Here is a 17,475-nt window from a genome sequence, read left to right on the forward strand (position 1 = left end):
CCGCGCGTTCAGCAGTTGCAAGGAGTAAAGGCGCTGGATGCCGTCGGGTGGCCGCCGCCGCTACTGCGGGGGGCTCGGTGCCAGCGGCAGCCCTGGACCCCGGAGCTCCGCGCCCGGCGCCACCGCCCCTCCCAGCCGCCGGGGGCGCTGCGGGGCCGGGCGGGCCCACCGCCCTTGCCCCGCCCCCTCCCTGCGCCGCCCCAGCCGCGGCGCCGGCCGCGGCTGGGCCGAGCTGCCGCCTCGCAGTCCCCGGGCCCGCTGGCGGCTGCCTGCGGCCGAGGTGAGCGCCGGGCCGGGCCGGGCGGTAGCGCGGGGCTGCCGGGCCGGGCCTCTCTCCGCCTCGGCGGGCCGAGAGCCCCGGGCGGCCGCGCTGCCCCCGGTGGGGTGGGGGCGGGCTTGGAGATTCTTTCCGGTTTGTTTCTGTTTCTTCTTTCGTTCCTGCGCCGCGCGGTGCTGGGGCTGCTGCCCCCCGGCGGGGAGCGGGGGGGCCCTGCCGGGCTGCCAGGCCCGGGGGCCGCGGCCATCGCAGCCTGCGCCGGGGAGCTGGAAAATACCAACGATCGTATCGGTGCTGTGAGTTACCGGGCGGGCCCGGGCCCGCGCAACGACAGCGCCGGGAGGGGTCGCACGGCGCCGGGCGCTGCGGGACGGAGCGCGGGGGCCGCGAAGCCTGGGCAGCGCCGCCAGCCCGCTCCCGGCCAGCGCGGGCGGGCCCCGGGACCCCCGTCCGGTAAGGGCAAGAGGCCCCGGGACCCCCGGGAAGGGAGGGAGCCCAGCCCGGCCCGGCCGGCAGCTGCGGCCCGCGGTCCCGGTCCCACGCCCGCCCGGTGCCTGCGCGGGAGGCCCCGGCCGCCGCCAGCGGCGCTGCGCGCACGGGGCTGTTGCCGCGCCTGGTGCAGGGCGCTGGGCCGCGGCCCCGGTCCCGGTGCTTGCCTTCGGGTCCGTTGTCCCTTTCACACGCTCACGGATTGTGCCCCGCCGCTTTTGCCGTTGGTGTATTTCACCGTTTCCCGCCCCCCCCCCCCGCCCGGCCTTGCAGCTGTCCTTGGCCATCAACACTTATTTACGGTCTGCTTTTTGACTTTCCAATGTTCTCTTAAGGTGCTTTTTTTATTTTATCAAGCTATTGATATTTTTGAACCTGTAAAAAAAGCTGTGTTATATTTTACCTTGTTTTATATCACTTACTTTGATTTCTAAATCTTATAGTAGTATAAAATAGCTACCAAAATTAACAATTTGAATAGGGTGTGTTAACTTGGTTGATGTTGTAGAGTGGTGTTAACTCCACAGGAAATTTAAATGTCTTCAGAAGACAAAGAAGCTCAGGAGGACGAGCTGCTGGCTTTGGCTAGCATATATGACGAAGATGAGTTCAAGAGAGCCGAGTCTGCCCAAGGAGGAGAAACAAGAATTTGTCTGGAGTTACCCCAAAACTTCAAAGTATTCGTGAGCGGTGAGTTGCGATGTTCTGTGTCACCCCAGCGTCAGGTTGTGCCGAGCCGATTGTCTGGTACTCGCATGGTGGTTGCTGCGGTGGTCGCTGTGGTGGCAATGTGTAGGAGCACCCATGGAGAGCACCAGGACCGACCCTGTGCTGTGCTTGTGCTGTTCCTGGCGTTTATACCCGAGCTGGTGGTTTCATCAAATATATATATAATTTCTTTATTGAGCTTTAAAATTAAGAGATGAGTAATAGTATGCCTTTGGAATAATTAAGTTTTGGTGTTGGTTTTTTTTTCCCCTTGAGGATAAGTCTTTCCAGGTTCTCGGTTTGCGCAGGATCTTGTATTTCACAGTCCTAGGGTTTGCTGTTTTAATCGTATAGACGCAAACCCATGATATTTTACTGCACTGAGAAGTTTTTGTTATTTACAGTTGGATAAATAATTTTAAACCCAGAAATCTATCAAATGAAAAGACATATATTGGGTGCTGTCATAAACAGGTGCAGTTCCTTAGTTTTTCCTTTCTTGTTATTTCTCAAGCTGTCTCAATTGTCTCTGATTCAGACAGTTCCCCGGAGAACCTGCAGAGCGGTGGGTTTGAGTACACCGTTTGCTTTCTGCCTCCTCTCGTGCTGAATTTTGAGCTCCCACCAGACTACCCGTCAACCTCCCCACCGGCGTTCACCCTCAGTGGGAAATGGCTCTCCCAGGCCCAGGTTTGCACAATGGTTTTAAAATTTTAACAGAGCTTTTGTGTTCATGAGCAAGTTCATAATTAACAGTGCTCTGGGGGATGTTAATATAGTAGATGAAAGGAAAATTAAGACACATTTACAATTACTCTTTTAGTTGGCTCTTCTTTTCTTTCCTACCCGTTTGTGTTTGGTCACCATTCTGAGGAATGACAGTTTGCATCTGTGAGCATTATTTTATGTGTATTCTCTGTATATATTAAACCCTCCAGAATCTGAAATCTTAAGTGTGCACCAAGGCTGGCTGTGGGAGGGGAGGAAGATGGTAACAAGTTGTCAGAACTTACTGAAATCTGGAATGTTTTTTTCTTCCCTAGCTCAGTGCTCTTTGCAAACACTTGGACAATGTATGGGAAGAGAACCGAGGCTGTGTGGTCTTATTTGCCTGGATGCAGTTTCTGAAGGAAGAAACACTGAATTACCTGAATATTTCCTCCCCATACGAGCTAAAACTGTGCTGTCCAGGGAGCGGGCAGAGCAGGACACCTTTGGTCCCTCTTGACAGCGAGGATAGTGGTGGTGCAGCAGGCTGTGCCGCAGCCAAAGAAGAAGTCATTGATGCAAGAGCTGTACAGGATGTGGAATCATTGTCGAGTCTGATTAGGGAAATCTTGGACTTTGATCAGGCTCAGAGGAGGAAGTGCTTTAACAGTAAGATGTACTTGTGCAATATCTGCTTCTGTGAGAAGCTGGGTAGTGAGTGTATGTACTTCATCGAGTGCAGCCACGTGTACTGCAAAGCCTGCCTGAAGGACTACTTTGAAATACAGATCAGGGATGGTCAGGTCCGCTGCCTCAACTGCCCGGAACCGAAGTGTTCTTCTGTTGCTACTCCTGGCCAGGTAATAGAAGTGTGCAAGCAAGGGTGGTGGCATTCTGCTAACTTGCCAATAATTACAGAAGACAAAGTGTGGCTTTTCATGGTGAGCATTGTGAATGAATATCCCCAGGGAAATTTTTTTCATGCTCTGAGCCACACAGAGGCATCGGACTTAAAACCAGATCACTTTTGCCTGCTTTATTAGTACTGGCATTGGTCAGAGGTCTGAATTAGTGTCCCATTGCATTCAACACTGCATGCTTTTCGTGTGATTAATTGTTATTAAAATAGCATTTATAGGAGTATTTTCATGACCCACGGGAGACTATAAAGTGGATTCATACCAGCTGTAGGTACTTTTTCATTGACTTGCTGGTTTTTGCTGAAGCTTGCCGGCTCAGAATTTCAGATGCACACAATCTGTCTTTGATCTTTGCTTAGGTGAAAGAGCTGGTTGGAGAGCAGCTGTTTGCGCGCTATGACCGCCTGCTTCTGCAGTCCAGCCTGGACCTGATGGCGGATGTAGTGTACTGCCCCCGCCCGGGCTGCCAGACACCGGTCATGCAGGAACCGGGCTGCACCATGGGCATGTGTTCCTGTTGCAACTATGCTTTTTGTACCCTCTGCAGGATGACTTACCATGGGGTCTCTCCGTGTAAAGTCACCGCAGGTGAGTCATCGTATTTCAGAAGTGGATCGAGAAGCAGTTAAGTCTCATGTGAAAAAGACTGGAAGTCAGAAATGAAGCAAGGAAACTCATCACTGTGTGAGCTTTCTAAAAGATCAGGCAGATTCATTTGGAGTAGGTCTGTTGCTGACAATTAAAAATTGTTCCTTTGACACGCCACAGCTCAGGAGGTCCCTAAACTGCTGATGGCCAAATGCTGAGGGGCCATAGCAGGGAAAGAATAATTTTATATGTGCCCTTTTTTAACCTTTCCTATGAATCCACTACTTTCTGTTGTCAGAGTTGATGCTGGAATTAGGTGGATGCTACTCTGCCTGTTTAACCTCAAAATCCAGTGACAAAGTTTCATTAAATGTATGTTCAGAAAAAATATTTCCATTCTTCCATTTATTTTACATTGTAGACTTGTTCTAATACCATTGACTTGTCTCTTATTATAATGAAATGGTGTAAAACAGTTGAATTTTGGGGTAGCGGGGTTTTAATAGTCTCATCTTTTTCTTATGTATTCTAATGTTGCACTTGCTTTTTAATTAGTGATGTTAGTTTCCTTCGAGAATACTTCATGCTGTTATTAGCTGGTCATCTTTATATAATATATTACAAAAGCTGTTTTGTTTTATTTTATTTCCAGAGAAATTAATGGAATTGCGAAATGAGTATCTAGAAGCAGATGAGGCAGGTAAAAGATTTTTGGAACAACGCTATGGCAAACGGGTGATTCAGAAAGCCCTTGAGGAGATGGAGAGTAAGGAATGGCTAGAAAAGAACTCAAAGTCTTGCCCTTGCTGTGGGACTCCTATAGAGGTAAGCATGGAAGGGAAAGGCTGAAGGATCATAGTTACTGTTGAGGGTTACTAACATAAATCGACTCAGATCTTATTTAGGCTGAAACAGAGATTTGTTTGTAGCCTCCAAGTTCACCTGGGTAGGTAAATTTCTAGGAAACAGTATGAGAACTTTCCATTTCTGTCTGTGTTCTGTAGAAAAGGTGATGTTTCTGGAGCTCAGGGGCTTGAGTAAATATAGCAACTGGTACTGTTCAGACTCAGTACTAAAAAGATCCAGGTTGACTATGGATCCATATGAATCCCTTTTGTTTTCCCTGTGTTTCAGGCTACTGCTGTTTCAGGCTACGGCCAGGAGATAAAACTAGCTTCAGAAAAATGTTAATTTCCAGTATTACTAGTGTTATAGCCAATTCACAATTCTCTGATTCTAGCCCCTACTTCTTTTGAAGGGTGAGAAGATACCAGTGTTACAATAGAGTTGGTATAAAATGTATTCATTAGCTGATGCGGTTTTGAGGACTGTTACCACATAGAGGCAGGCCTGACTGATTTTGTTACTGCTGTTTCTTGTTTTCTTCCCCTCAGAAACTAGATGGCTGTAACAAAATGACGTGCACTGGCTGCATGCAGTATTTCTGCTGGCTTTGTATGGGTTCTCTGTCAAGGGTGAACCCATACAGGCACTTCAACGATCCATCTTCCCCGTGCTTTAACAGGTACGTATTGACGTGTCCCTTCTAGTGCTGTGCCACTTATTTTTCTCCTTTTTCTTATAGTCTCTCCCAGATTATTCTTACCTTGAAATCTGTAGTTACACGGTTTCTTCTTTCAAATATTTACACTGACAAGGACTCAACACTAACAATAAAAAAACAGGAGTTATTCGGGATATGGTTTTGCTTTTTAAGAACTTTTGGTTTATAAATTCTAGAGAAGTCTTCTGGGCCTGTTCCTAATACTTTATTTGCTGCCTCTGACTGGGAGACAGCCTGTAGTGAAGTTTCCTTGGAGATGCTCAGGGGCAGCACAAGGTTTTGGGTAAGAGCTGCTTCTAAAAAGCTGCAAACTTGCCTTATGTCATCTCTATTAGGGATGTATCCAGAGACAAAGGATGCCGCTACTGTCAGCCCGAGCGAAAGGGCAGGCGGGTCAGAGAGGAGTCGTAGTGGCAGCCTCTGCGTTTGTGTGTATTCCGTTGGGTCCTGTGCCCACTGCGGTGACATGCAGTGCCTGGATACAGAAGTCAAAATACCAGTAGTTCACTCAGTCCTCCACTGTGTTCTGCTGTAACAGATGTGCCTGACAGGCATTACTTTTCTCTTCTTGGCCCTTCTTTTCACCATTCCTTCTCCCAACAGGAATTTTTTCACTTCCTACCCCATTTTCCTTTCTGGTTTTGTTCTGGTGTTCTTTTTTCTGTCCATTTACCTTAATCTCTGCCTATCGAAATATTTTCTTGCCTTTTGTTTGCCCCACTATTTATATGTTACAGCTGTTTGCCCAGCTCTGTGTTGTCAGGTTAGATTGTAAGCTGTTGGGAGCAGGCAGGCTTGGCCTGCTGGAATATTGCTGCCTAAAGACCAACTAGGAACTAGTGGGCTAGGTGTCTTCTCATGCAGTTTTGGATTAGTAATAATTTTCAGGGATTTCTTGAGATGACATGTTTGTGAGGTACTGCAAAACCTTCTGGTGTAATGTGCTGTAGAAGTGCAGAGTGGCTTATTTTAATCAACTTTGAGGACAGCAGCATGAGGGGTTTATGATACTGGAAAAGAATAGTGAAACTTTCTGCTTTTGTATTTTTTGTCACGTTTAGATTGTGGGTTTTTTTAACATATTTTACTTTTTTAACATCCTGATGTAAATTATTTGCTTTCTTTCAGATTGTTTCAAGCCATGCATATTGATGGTGAGTTCTGGGAAGTTGAAGACCAGTAGCTTTTTCTAGCAACAACAGCAGAACAAACCAGAGACAGATGCTTTCCATTTTTGTGTCATTTGTTTGCTTTTCACTTCCATTACATGATAGAAGAATAACTACCTTGCACTGCAGGATAGTCACATTTCAGAGGCTGTTGCCAAAACCAAAGGAGACCATTTTACCCATCTTGTGGTCAGGATCACCATGGAAGGCCCCAATAATCATATTGATTGTTAAAGACAAATACAACCAGTCAGAAGTTGGAAAATTACTATGAAAATACTTACTAAGAGGTGCCCCTTTTTTAAAAGCAAGCAAAAAACCTGAACCCCCAAATCATAGAAGTATTTGGCAGTTCCCTTTAGGGAGGCTGACCTTTCTAGGATCTTGGCTCATATCCATTGTGAGTTTTCGGGCACTTTTATTATGGCTGTAGTGCTCTTTCTGGAACTGATGCTGCTTGGACAGGGAAAGTTTTCTGATTCAATACAGAAAATTTCTTCCGTATTTAAGCAGCTGAACTTGTTGCTTCTATAGCATTTCCTGACCCATTTCTCTGAAAAGCAGCCCTGTCACTGATACTTCCTAATGATGCTAAAGTTGATTATCCCTAACCCCCTTGTTACCGGCTCTAGTGCCTGGGCCTTTGCATTACTAAATGCTTTGGCAGAAAATGGATGACAACCATTTCCACAAATTCAAATCAGTCTGACTCATCTCAGCATTGCTGTTCTGTTCACTCGCGTTGCCTCTCCTTATTTTGACAGTGATGAGTGCTAAGGCGATGAACTGAGTATGTGGCCAGTGAGAGGGTGAAAAGTGTGTCACATATTGAAACACATTTTTATGGATACGATACATAGTTGATATTAACTTGAATTCCTCAAGATACTGAAAATTACCTTGTCTTCTCAGATGGTGAAGTAATTTATTTTTTACTAACCCCTTCATATGAGGAATTTGATTAGTTGATAGTTTTGCTTCTGGACTTGATGCCTTCTTTCCACTGTTTTTGCCCTTCAAATTATTTCAAAACCCAAGTTGTTTACCCTAAAAGCTCAGTAAGTAGTTTTGTGATTGTGAAAGTAATTACTGGAGGGAGCCACTAATTTTTTAGAAGTTTTTCCACTTGCAGAATGCTCTAAATATTTGTTTTGAAATGAAAACTGCATGTGCTGTGTTCAGAACAAATAGCAGGGTCCAGATGGATAGCTCAGGAGCTGAAATACTCTTCAGAAACTCAAGGTAAACACCTCTCACTCAGTTTTGACCGATAGTAAATAAATTTATGCTCGGATAATCTGGCCAAAATGAGTGCTGATTTAGTTCCCTTCACAGAGGATTAAAGTCTGTGCTATTAGAATTGGCAGTGATTAAAAAGATGAGATGATAAAGAGTGGATCTCTTTGTCTCGGTTTAGGCTATAGGACAGCATGTAGGGAAAGTTTACATTGTGTATGGTTTGAATTGTATTTCCTGCACCTTTCACATGCACTAAATTCACTTTAAGACAGTAAACATAGTTGTCTCCCCGTTTTGTCTTCAGTCTGGCATGTATATGGCAGCACAGGTTGTGTGTGGGACAGCTCTACTTTGCGTCTGGGTGATGATCGCTTCTAGCCCACATCTGCTACAGGGCCAAGGCCCTCGTGCATGTGGTCGTCCATAGAATGATGTCGACCAGACCTGGCTTGCACAAAGCTCTCAAGTGAAGCTGGCAGAGGATGTGTTCAACTGATAAATATTTGGACATTTATGTATGCAGAGTGCCCTCTGACCCATGAGCCCTCATTTCCTTTCGGAGGTACGAGCCCCTAACTCCTACGTGGTGCCATCGTTGACGTTGCTCTGCGGTCACTGCACTGGATGTAGCCAGCTCTGAGCTGCGATCCCCAGTCATTTCCACTCTGGCCACAATTTTAACTCTACAGGCTGAATCCAAAAGCTGCCTGCTTTCAGGAGGAGCTTCTTCCTGCTGAACTGCTTTTGTGGGCAGATGGGCAATGTCTGTGACACGGGGTGTGTGCTTAAACCCCGTTGTCCTGCCTGGGTGGAGGATGGATCTCTTAACCCTACAGGAGGCTGGGCAGGTCCCCGATGCCAGGGGGTACACTGGGATGAAAAGCTGTGGCTGGGGATGTCTGCCAGAGCGTAAGTGCTACAGTGAAGTATTTGAAGATGTTGCAGTGAACTACCTCTGCTTTTCAAGAACTTTGGAGAGAGAAGGAACAGTGATGTAGTCACCACTGTGTCTGTGAACTCTGGGCACTTGGGGACCCCTGGGCTGGAGCTCCTACATTCTGCAGTGAGGCAGAAGGGGATAGACCCTCTGAAGAGGGGACAATCAGCTGGTGTCGCAAAGGTAGGACAGCTAAAACCAGAACCTGTCTTTACAGGCAGACAGCATGGTGGGCAACTCTGGTAATGTGCTGCAGTTTCTTCAGGGTTTGGGGGGTTTCCCCCTCTTGCAGACCTCACTTTCTCCATTTCTGTGCGTGCACCAGCAGCATTAGATTATTTGCAGACACTGTGGTACTAGGTAGAGAGCTGTCACCCCCTCCTTTCTCCATCAGGGATCCCCACTTTTTTACATGAAATGGCTGCTGCTGGCAGGACAGAACCATAGCAGGTGTTCGGTGGAAACCTGCCAGCAGACTGGACAAAGCAGGCAGCTCTCGAAGCAGGGAGCAGCAGCAGCTATGTCTACCAAACTGCTTTCAATACAGCTTTGCTTCTAGGCAACAGAGAAACCTTGTGCAAGCTACGAGGTCTTTCTCATGCTCTGAAGGTTGTGGTGGTCTGTTCAAAGATGGTATTCCAAGTCCTTCCTGTTCAGCCACAAACGGTCCAGTCAATGTAACCATTAAAAAAAAAAAAAAAAAAAAAAAAGACATTTAGTGTAGAAAGTTACATTAAAGATCGAAAGCTTACAAAATTTCTGCATAAATAAATGCTGCCTTGTTTGTCTTGCTCCTCATGTGACTGCATTTGATAGGAAACTCGGGAATCGAGTTTCAGAACTGGTGGGTTTTTGCCAATACAGGCTGTTGTCCACCTGTGTGGGGCTTCTGTAATTAAACACAGGCTGAAGCCAGGGGGAACAGGGTGGGGTTTTGAGGGTTATATGGCATGTACTTGTAGCAATATAAAGCACTGGGCAGGGAAGGGGGGGATGTTGAGGGGAGAGAGAACCACTTCAGGCTCTGCACTGACACAAATTAAGACAGTACTGAGCAGCACAGGGAGAAATCACTTAGGTTTAATCTAAACAAATCTACCCTCCTGTAGTGTACTTCATAAAGCACCAGGGCATAGAAAATTATACCCCAAAACTGAACATGTAAGGCTTATTGTGTGACAACAAACAAAAGCATACCGATACATAAAATGCATTATCATTACAGCACTGGTGAATGCTGCCTATAGCCTCTCTCTTGCTGAGACAGTAGAGCTCAAAGCAGGGTTCAGACAGGGCTTTATCTAGTCAGGTCTTGAAAAACTCCTAAGGACTGACTGCACACCCTCTCTGGGCAGCCTGCCCCACTGCTTGACTGTCCCTCTGGGGAGTTTTTTTTCCTTACATCCAGTCTAAGCATCTTGTCTCAACTCAAGCCCCATTGCCTCTTCTCATCTTCCCCCATGCACTGCCCAGGACAGCCTGGCTTCATCTCCTTGATGACCTCCTCATAGCTGTGAAGCACACTGCTGTTAAACGGTCACACTAAAGCTGCGCAAGCTCAGTTCACATTTTAAATGACTGTAATGCAAGAGATTTTTGTGAGGGGGAATGATACAAAAGGTACCTGTCCTAACAGCAAGGAATGCATCCCAAAGCGATACCCATTTGGTTTCTGCAACATTGTACTTCCCTGTATCTTCATATTTGTTTTGCGGCCTTCAGTCCATTCACAGATTAAAGAACTCATCCTCCATTAACTTTACCTTCAGAGAGTAAGTTAGTGGAACGCAAGTGTGCTGGAGCCCATCCTTATTTGGGTAATTAAGGCAGGTGTTTGGCATCTGTCTTTTTAATGGACAGAAGCAAGGACACAATCATTTTGCTGATTTAAGAACAAATACAAGTTTCTGCAGCAGTTCCCTTTTCTCACAGCTGGTTTTCAACAGAAAAGCTGGTTCAGCACTACTCCGATTAATCGCTGTATGGCTTCTTAGACTGGCTCCTTTCTGCTTCCATCTCCTTCATGCTGTATAAGGGTTCCACAAGCTTGTTGTGAACCAGCATTAAACCTGATGTACAAAGTAAGAAGATTACTTAAATAGATAATAAAGCACAATTCTCATTCATTGGATGCTAATGAAACTAGACATTGCTAGAGCCCTTGGTCCCTTGCTCCCATACCCATACAGTTAAGCATTTACCTTTGTACTTTTATTATTGCTGTACACCTCAGCTGTTATTATTTAAGGAACATACTCCTTTGGGAGCTGATCAAACAAAGATCTAATGGAAAGCATGGCTTGTGCCATTTCAAAACTAACAGCTGCTTGGCCTGGTCAAACGCTCACCTTTAAAGTATTTCACTGTCTTAACTTTGAGTTCCAGCGTGGCATCCTCATCACACACAAACACAGTGTTGGGGTGCTTCTGGAAAGCAGATACTGTCCACATGTGGTTGACACCTTCCTCAATAGCTTTGTACAAAGCAAAGGCTTTGTGGGCTCCTGTGATAAGAATCATCACCTGGACTCCGAGACACAGAGGATGGCAGTTAGGGTCCAGAAAATGCATTCAGAATGAGCACACCCACCCCCTGCTGAACCGAGAGCAGGCTGAACCTGGTGCCTAACAGGGGGAGATCTCTGTCATCCTCCACAGAGGCACTTCACTGTATCACAGTTCTGTCTGGATTTTATTTGTCAAATTAAATCATAGCCTGATGGGTCATTGTAACGTTTCACATCCTTTTAGCTCCCCTGTTAGGCACCTATATGCGGAGACTTAACAAGTATAAATCAAGGTATAGTCTCAGTTAAAAGTTATCCCATACAGTTTTCATGATCTGCTGGTGTAACCTCAAGTCAACCAGTGACTCTTGCAGTTATTTCCCCAGATGAAATTATTTACCGAAGACATCCTCCCAAACCTTTCTAGCTCCCTGTGGATAACAGCTGTACTGCAGGGTTATGCAAATTTAAGTGTGAGCAGAGCGGAAATGGAAGACAGAGCAAGAGCCTTTCCACAGTGTTGCAGGATGCAACAGAACAGGAGGATCAGGAATTCAATTCAGCCACCTGTGGCAGGAAAAGCATAAGCTGGCCTGTGCCAGCAGGGTGCATTGCTGCTCCAGGACTGGAAAATCTTAGGTACTCCAGGAAGCCCTGCTCAGGAGCTACTGTATGAAGTCACTGCTTTTCTCCTAACCTCTCTGGCATCCATGACAGTGCCTACTCCAACTGTCAAAGCCATTGTGGGGACTTTGGAGAGGTCACCATCAAAGAACCTGGCGTTAGCCAAGATAGTGTCCATAGCCAAGGTCTTCACCCGTGTCCTGGATACCAAGCTTGATCCAGGCTCGTTGAAGGCAATGTGACCGTCTGGGCCGATACCTGTGACGGAGACAGTTTGAGAAAGTCTGGCTCTAACAGTTATTGTAGGAGGCAGAGCCAACAGCACTCCTATTCAGGAGGATATAAAGGGCATTCAATGCTTCCAGGAACAGATACAGATTGGAGGAAAACACTTGCAATTTTTCTGCTCAAGCTCAAATTTTCTTCTGGTAGGAATGACAGCAAAAGCCCCCTCTGAGGCCAACAGAGACTCTGCCCTAACTGTGCTGGGAGAACAATAAAGCAAAGTAGACAGCAGAATCTTAAGGCAAGCTGATGGGAAAAGCTTGCATTAAGCTCGTGTTGGCTCAGAGGACTCTACTCCTAGCAGCTTCCTCTTTGCACTGGCAATTGTAATACAATTTATATTTGGTACAATTCTAGCCCAGCTTGTTTCTCCTACTAATTGTTTCCTGAACAATTCACTTACTAGATTGGAATACTTAAAACTGGAGGAGTGGTACAGTGAAAGACAAGGTTGCCAGCACCCATGAGCGCCCAGAGTGACAGAATATGGGGTGGGTTTCAATGCAAATCCACTGGACTGCACTGAAGATAAACTCTCCTGACAATAAGTGAGATAGCTGGTGGAAGACAGGCAGTGCTGCCTGCCGGTGTTCAGAAACGGCTAGTCCTTTGGGTTTTCACCTCCAACAAAGAGTTCAATTCCTCCAGCGGCTTTGATTTTATCCTCAAATGCATCACATTCTGCTTGTAGATCAGGTGCATTTCCATCCAAAATGTGAACGTTTTCTGCCAAGATGTCAATATGCTTAAAGAAGTTATTCCACATGAAAGAATGGTAACTTTCCGGATGACCCCTTGGGAGACCTGGTAACAGAGCATGCACAGGACTAAGACCAACTGAAAGAGTTCTCACCTGTAACAAACACCTATATGCCCCTGCAGTGGCTTTGGTAATAGAGCACGGCTTTCTCTGTCTGTCATTTGTGACTCCCTCAACTTCCGTGAGTTGTTTTTATTTCCCTAAATAGCAAAATTACAATCAATCACAATAGCTCCTGTAAGACATGCTCATTTTAACATGCAATAGATGTTCCAGAAAAGCAGGCACGCACTGTGCCTCATCTGTTACTAACCTTCCAGCCTTCCTTCCAGTTCATATTAGGAGGAATGATTAAAAAACTGTGCAGAAGCCTGGAAAATAACTTTGTGCATTTCCCCCCCACCTTACATGCTATAAATCCACACTGGACTGCCTACTGTCTAATGTTGCTTGATAAGGATTGTTCACAGAAAAAAATTCTTGACCAGAGTAAAATCAGCATTAGCAAATATTTAGCTTGTATGTTTTTCACCTTTGGAGCTTTAGGCTTGCCACTGATCTCTGTACCCTTTCTTCTGAGAAGGCTATTTCACCACAGCTTCATAAATGAAAGAATCCTCTGCTATCTTAGCAGGAGCGCACGTCGGTTACAGAAGGGCACTTGGACAGGTAACACATCAGTCCTTGTAAGAGATCTGAAGCTCAAGCGACCTTTATAATCCCAGAGCAAAGGCGGTGGTTCATACTGCATGCTCTCTCAGCTTGAAATGGTAAGGTGAGCCCTTAGCTGATCGATACGTAAGTTCAGGCAAAAATACAGCAGTGCCTGCTGCGCGCAATACCGGGCAAGCCCTGACACCCTTTAATACTTCTTGTGCATGCTTTCAAACTGGCCCTGTTCACTCCCTTGGCTAATACAGATTTTAGCCCTTCCTACCTTGCCCTTTTGCAGGCGGGATGCGCCCCACCGGCCGCGGCGCCGGCGCGGGGGCACAGCAGCCACTCGCGCAGAACGACCAACCAAAGCCAAACGCTTCTCGTGTGCGGGCACTCACCCACGTACTCGTCCATGTTGAAGGTTTTCACGTACTTGAAGGAGAGGTCCCCGTTCCGGCAGTACTCCACCAGCTTCCCGTAGCAGCCCAGCGGCGTGCTGCCTGCGGGGAAGGTGCCACCTCAGCCCCGGGGAGAGGCCCGCGGCCCCGCTCCCGGCCCCGGCACCCACCTGTGGGCAGCCCCAGCGTGAAGAACCGCCCGGGGCCGGGCCCGAACTGGACGATGCGGTTGCGGATGTACTTGGCGGCCCACTCGCTGGCCTGCTCGTACGTCTCCAGAATGACGAGCTTCATGGCGGGGCCGGGCGTCGCCTGGGCAGGGCGGGAGCCGAGCTGAGGAGCGCCGCCATCTTACCGCCGCCGCCCCGCTCACCCGCGCACCCACCCGCGCACCCACCCGCGCACCCACCCGCGCACCCACCCGCGCACCCACCCGCGCACCTGCCTGCCTGCTGCCGCCGCGCTCGCGCTGCCGTTGCCCGCCGGTCTCCTCAGCGGGCACGGCCGCGCCCGCCCTCCGCGCCCGCCCCGAGGTGGGCGGTGAGCGCCGGGCCCGGCCCCTCCCGGCCGCTCGCCCCAGGAGCCCGCGGGCGGGAGGAGCGGGCCGGGCACTCGCCTCAGGAGCCCGCCGGTGCGAGTCACCCCCACAGGGTCACTGCGCCCCCTGCAAAGGCCTGACCAGAGCTGTTAACTCTTCAAGAGCTGTCCCCTTCACAGGCTGCTAGCTCCAAAAGACTAATAACAGTTTGGGTATTTTAATCCTTCCCCCCCACCTTTCTAACTTTGCTGCACTGGTACTACAGGAGAACTTGTTTCAGCAGCACTGTGAGCAGTATTAGCTCCTCAGTTTGGAAGCCTTATGACAAGGCTCTAAAGCACCGTGGCTGGCTTGGAGAAGACAAACAGTAATACCACATTTTGAGTTATTAGATCAATTTACTATAAACTGCTGAAAACTCCAACTTTAAAAACACAAACATCATCTACGAATGTCAAAACGATGCAGAACTTCAAATTAAAATACGACTTACTAAAAAACAATCCTGTTTTTTTTACTGATTTTCACCTAGTAGCAAATCTTTAATCATTATATACTGAGCTATGGTTATGTATATATGCAGTTCAATGTGGAGAAAAGCTTCTATGAATGCACTCATGTTTTCGCCACTGCATGATAAGTACACACTTAACACACAGCCTACTAGATCCCAGTGCAAGATGAAGAAATGAAAGAAAAAAAGCTGAAGGGTTTTTTTCATTTTCTAAGACTAAATTTCATAGCTTTCTGCTAAAAATCAAGACTGAATACATTTTTTGTCCACAAAAACTGGACTTAAAATTATTTAGCATTTTCAGTGTTCACCACAGAGCAATTCTGCCTGGAACAAAACCAGTTATTAATTTATCCACTGAAAATATTTAAATCATTTAGCAGAAGGAATTTTGAGAAATCCAAGGCAAATTCTTAAGTGTTATGGATGAAATTCATACTCTGCAATGACAGCAGCACTATTTTCACTTTATAACAGTTTAGGTGGTGCATAACCTTATGCAGGCTTGTCCTCCTCCACTTCAGAGTGGATTCATCATTCCTTTCATTACAGGACAGCTGGAACACCTGGTGACACACCACAGGAAGCTGTAGCAAATGTGGTGTGATCATACAGTGTTTCATGCCTGGAGTAATTTAAAAGCATGGGTGTCCCCCATTGCCAAGAGACCATCTGCTATCATAGTTTTGTTTAACTCACTCTTTTTTTTCCCAGTTTTGTCCTTCAAACTGCACTTAGAAACCTAGCTCAGGCTCAGATTCTCATCTTTCAGAAATTGCCTGGGAATTCAGCAATTTTCCTTTATGCTTTCAGCCACCCCGAGACAACCAGGCCTGTTCGCATATCCTCACTGCTGCCAGAAGGCAGGCTCTTGTCTAAAGACAGCCTTTCTGATCCAGTTTCTTCCACTGAACTTCTTTCAGGTGTTGAAAAGACCTACGTAAGGCCAAGTGTTCCAAGAGGCACTGAACAATTTTTCCTCTCTCGGATGCCCCTAGGTGGTGCCCACAATGTGCAGGTGAAAGGAGAATAAAAACATTTTTTGTCCTACCGAGCCCCACCAGAGACAGATGGGCATCCCAGACTCCAGTGTGCAGTGGTGGTTATTTAGTGTTGCTTTGTGCCTTTCCCAGATACTGGAAGCAGCTTGGCTAGTACTCCTTAGAACAAGGGTCTAGGAGTGTGGAGTTTACACAGTGCCTCCCACAGCATTCCTGGCTCTTCTGGCTGTTGCCAGCTGACAGCAGGAATGAACTATGGAAAGCAGTGTCAGAAAACAGAAGTTATACACTTCCAGATTTAAGTCATGCTTTTTATATTTAGATATGCATTCCAGAATTTGTCTCCAGACACCCTGAACTAGAAAACAAAACAGATTTCTACTCCTTCCAAGTTCAGGGAGAAATTGGGAAAGAGGAATTAACGCACACGTGTGGGATGGCAGGTGGTGGAAACCACCAAAACCCAACAAACAAACCAAACCCAAAATCCAGCCAAGACCCTTAGTCTCAGATTCCTAAAAGAGAGCAAAGGAACCTAAACTGCATAACTTGACATGATTGTTTTCATACTTAAGACTAGACCTACAGTTACAAGGTCATTAAGCACTACTAATGTGTGTATTTCCTAGTCAAACCATCCCAGCTAGTTTTGTTCCTAGACATAAGGTGGCAGCACAGGGACACAGTCCCTGCAGCCTGTTGGTGCTGCCTCCCAGAAAGCGACCAGCTCAGTTACACGTGACACAAGCTGCTCTCTAAAGTTGGGAAATCATCAGAAAACTCTAAAGCCTGCACAAAAGAACTTTGCGTGTAATTCTTTCACCTACTACCACTTGGCCACACCTGCCCTCAAAAGCAATTGTAAGCTACCACCACCCTAGAGAAAAAGCGCAACATCCCTGTCGCTTCCTGTCCTGCCAGTCGCTGCTGTCAGGCACCCAGCTTCTCCAGCCCATGAACCATGGCATGCATTGCAGTCTTTCCTTCACCTCTGAGAATCGCAATAGCCCCTACTGGAAAAGACATAAAAAGCAGCCGCTGCCCACCACCCAAAAAAAACGCCCAACAACCCACCCACACAAATTCTGGAAGACCCTTCTTTCTGTCCAGCATTCCTGCTTCAGAAAAGGAGGATTGCTTCCTGCTTCTGAGCATTTGTCTCCTTCAGACAGGAAAGCTTATAAAACCCACCTTGCAAGAATACTGAGTGGTTTCATATTTTGAATGGAACCTATATGCATTTACAATCAGCCTGTAGTTTGGAATGTGCATTCTCCAAAAACCCACAACGCCAAGGAAAGCCTGTGTTTGTGTCTTACCCGCTAGTGGAGACAAAGCTGTTTTGTTATCACATCATGGGAATCTCATGACATCCATCTTGCCATTTTTTCCCCCCAAAACTGGATGTCCTGTGCAGGTGCCTTGACCTTACTTTGTTTTATGGCAAAGCCAGCTTTCAGAAGGATTGGAACTATTTCTTCCCTTTCACGAAGACTTCTGCTGTAATGCCCCACATGTTGATGACATGTTTTCGAAATTTTTAAACGCTTCTGTAATTAGCTGGGAGAAGAGCAGTGGGTGTAGGAAGATGT

At 46.9% G+C, this 17,475-nt stretch overlaps 2 protein-coding genes across 10 annotated transcripts; one reads left to right on the plus strand and one right to left on the minus strand.

Moving 5' to 3' along the window:
• Nucleotides 1-166: 166 nt before the first annotated feature.
• On the plus strand, nt 167-7,953 carry RNF14 (ring finger protein 14). Of its 5 annotated transcripts, none has more exons than XM_056349293.1 (8): nt 167-280; nt 1,294-1,456; nt 2,013-2,164; nt 2,518-3,042; nt 3,462-3,690; nt 4,343-4,515; nt 5,085-5,215; nt 6,383-7,953. In XM_056349293.1, exons 2-8 carry the CDS (start codon nt 1,303-1,305, stop codon nt 6,435-6,437), a joined length of 1,419 nt encoding a protein of 472 aa, XP_056205268.1. In that variant the 5' UTR covers nt 167-280; nt 1,294-1,302; the 3' UTR covers nt 6,438-7,953. The 5 variants fall into 5 exon arrangements, with proteins under 5 accessions (XP_056205268.1, XP_056205269.1, XP_056205270.1 ...); XM_056349294.1 differs by lacking the exon at nt 167-280 and adding an exon at nt 392-412; XM_056349295.1 differs by lacking the exon at nt 167-280 and adding an exon at nt 463-573.
• Nucleotides 7,954-9,658: 1,705 nt separating this feature from the next.
• On the minus strand, nt 9,659-17,220 carry GNPDA1 (glucosamine-6-phosphate deaminase 1). 5 transcript variants are annotated; one of them, XM_056349301.1, is made up of 7 exons: nt 17,203-17,220; nt 14,001-14,142; nt 13,831-13,932; nt 12,637-12,819; nt 11,804-11,988; nt 10,948-11,122; nt 9,659-10,668 (listed from the first exon to the last, which is right to left on the minus strand). In XM_056349301.1, exons 2-7 carry the CDS (start codon nt 14,122-14,124, stop codon nt 10,571-10,573), a joined length of 867 nt encoding a protein of 288 aa, XP_056205276.1. In that variant the 5' UTR covers nt 14,125-14,142; nt 17,203-17,220; the 3' UTR covers nt 9,659-10,570. The 5 variants fall into 5 exon arrangements, with proteins under 5 accessions (XP_056205276.1, XP_056205275.1, XP_056205274.1 ...); XM_056349300.1 differs by lacking the exon at nt 17,203-17,220 and adding an exon at nt 14,272-14,419; XM_056349299.1 differs by lacking the exon at nt 17,203-17,220 and adding an exon at nt 14,272-14,417 and having other exon boundaries at nt 14,001-14,163.
• Nucleotides 17,221-17,475: the final 255 nt, after the last annotated feature.

The sequence above is a fragment of the Falco biarmicus genome, chromosome 8 (assembly GCF_023638135.1).
Source record: "Falco biarmicus isolate bFalBia1 chromosome 8, bFalBia1.pri, whole genome shotgun sequence".
Classification (NCBI taxonomy): Eukaryota; Metazoa; Chordata; class Aves; order Falconiformes; family Falconidae; genus Falco; species Falco biarmicus.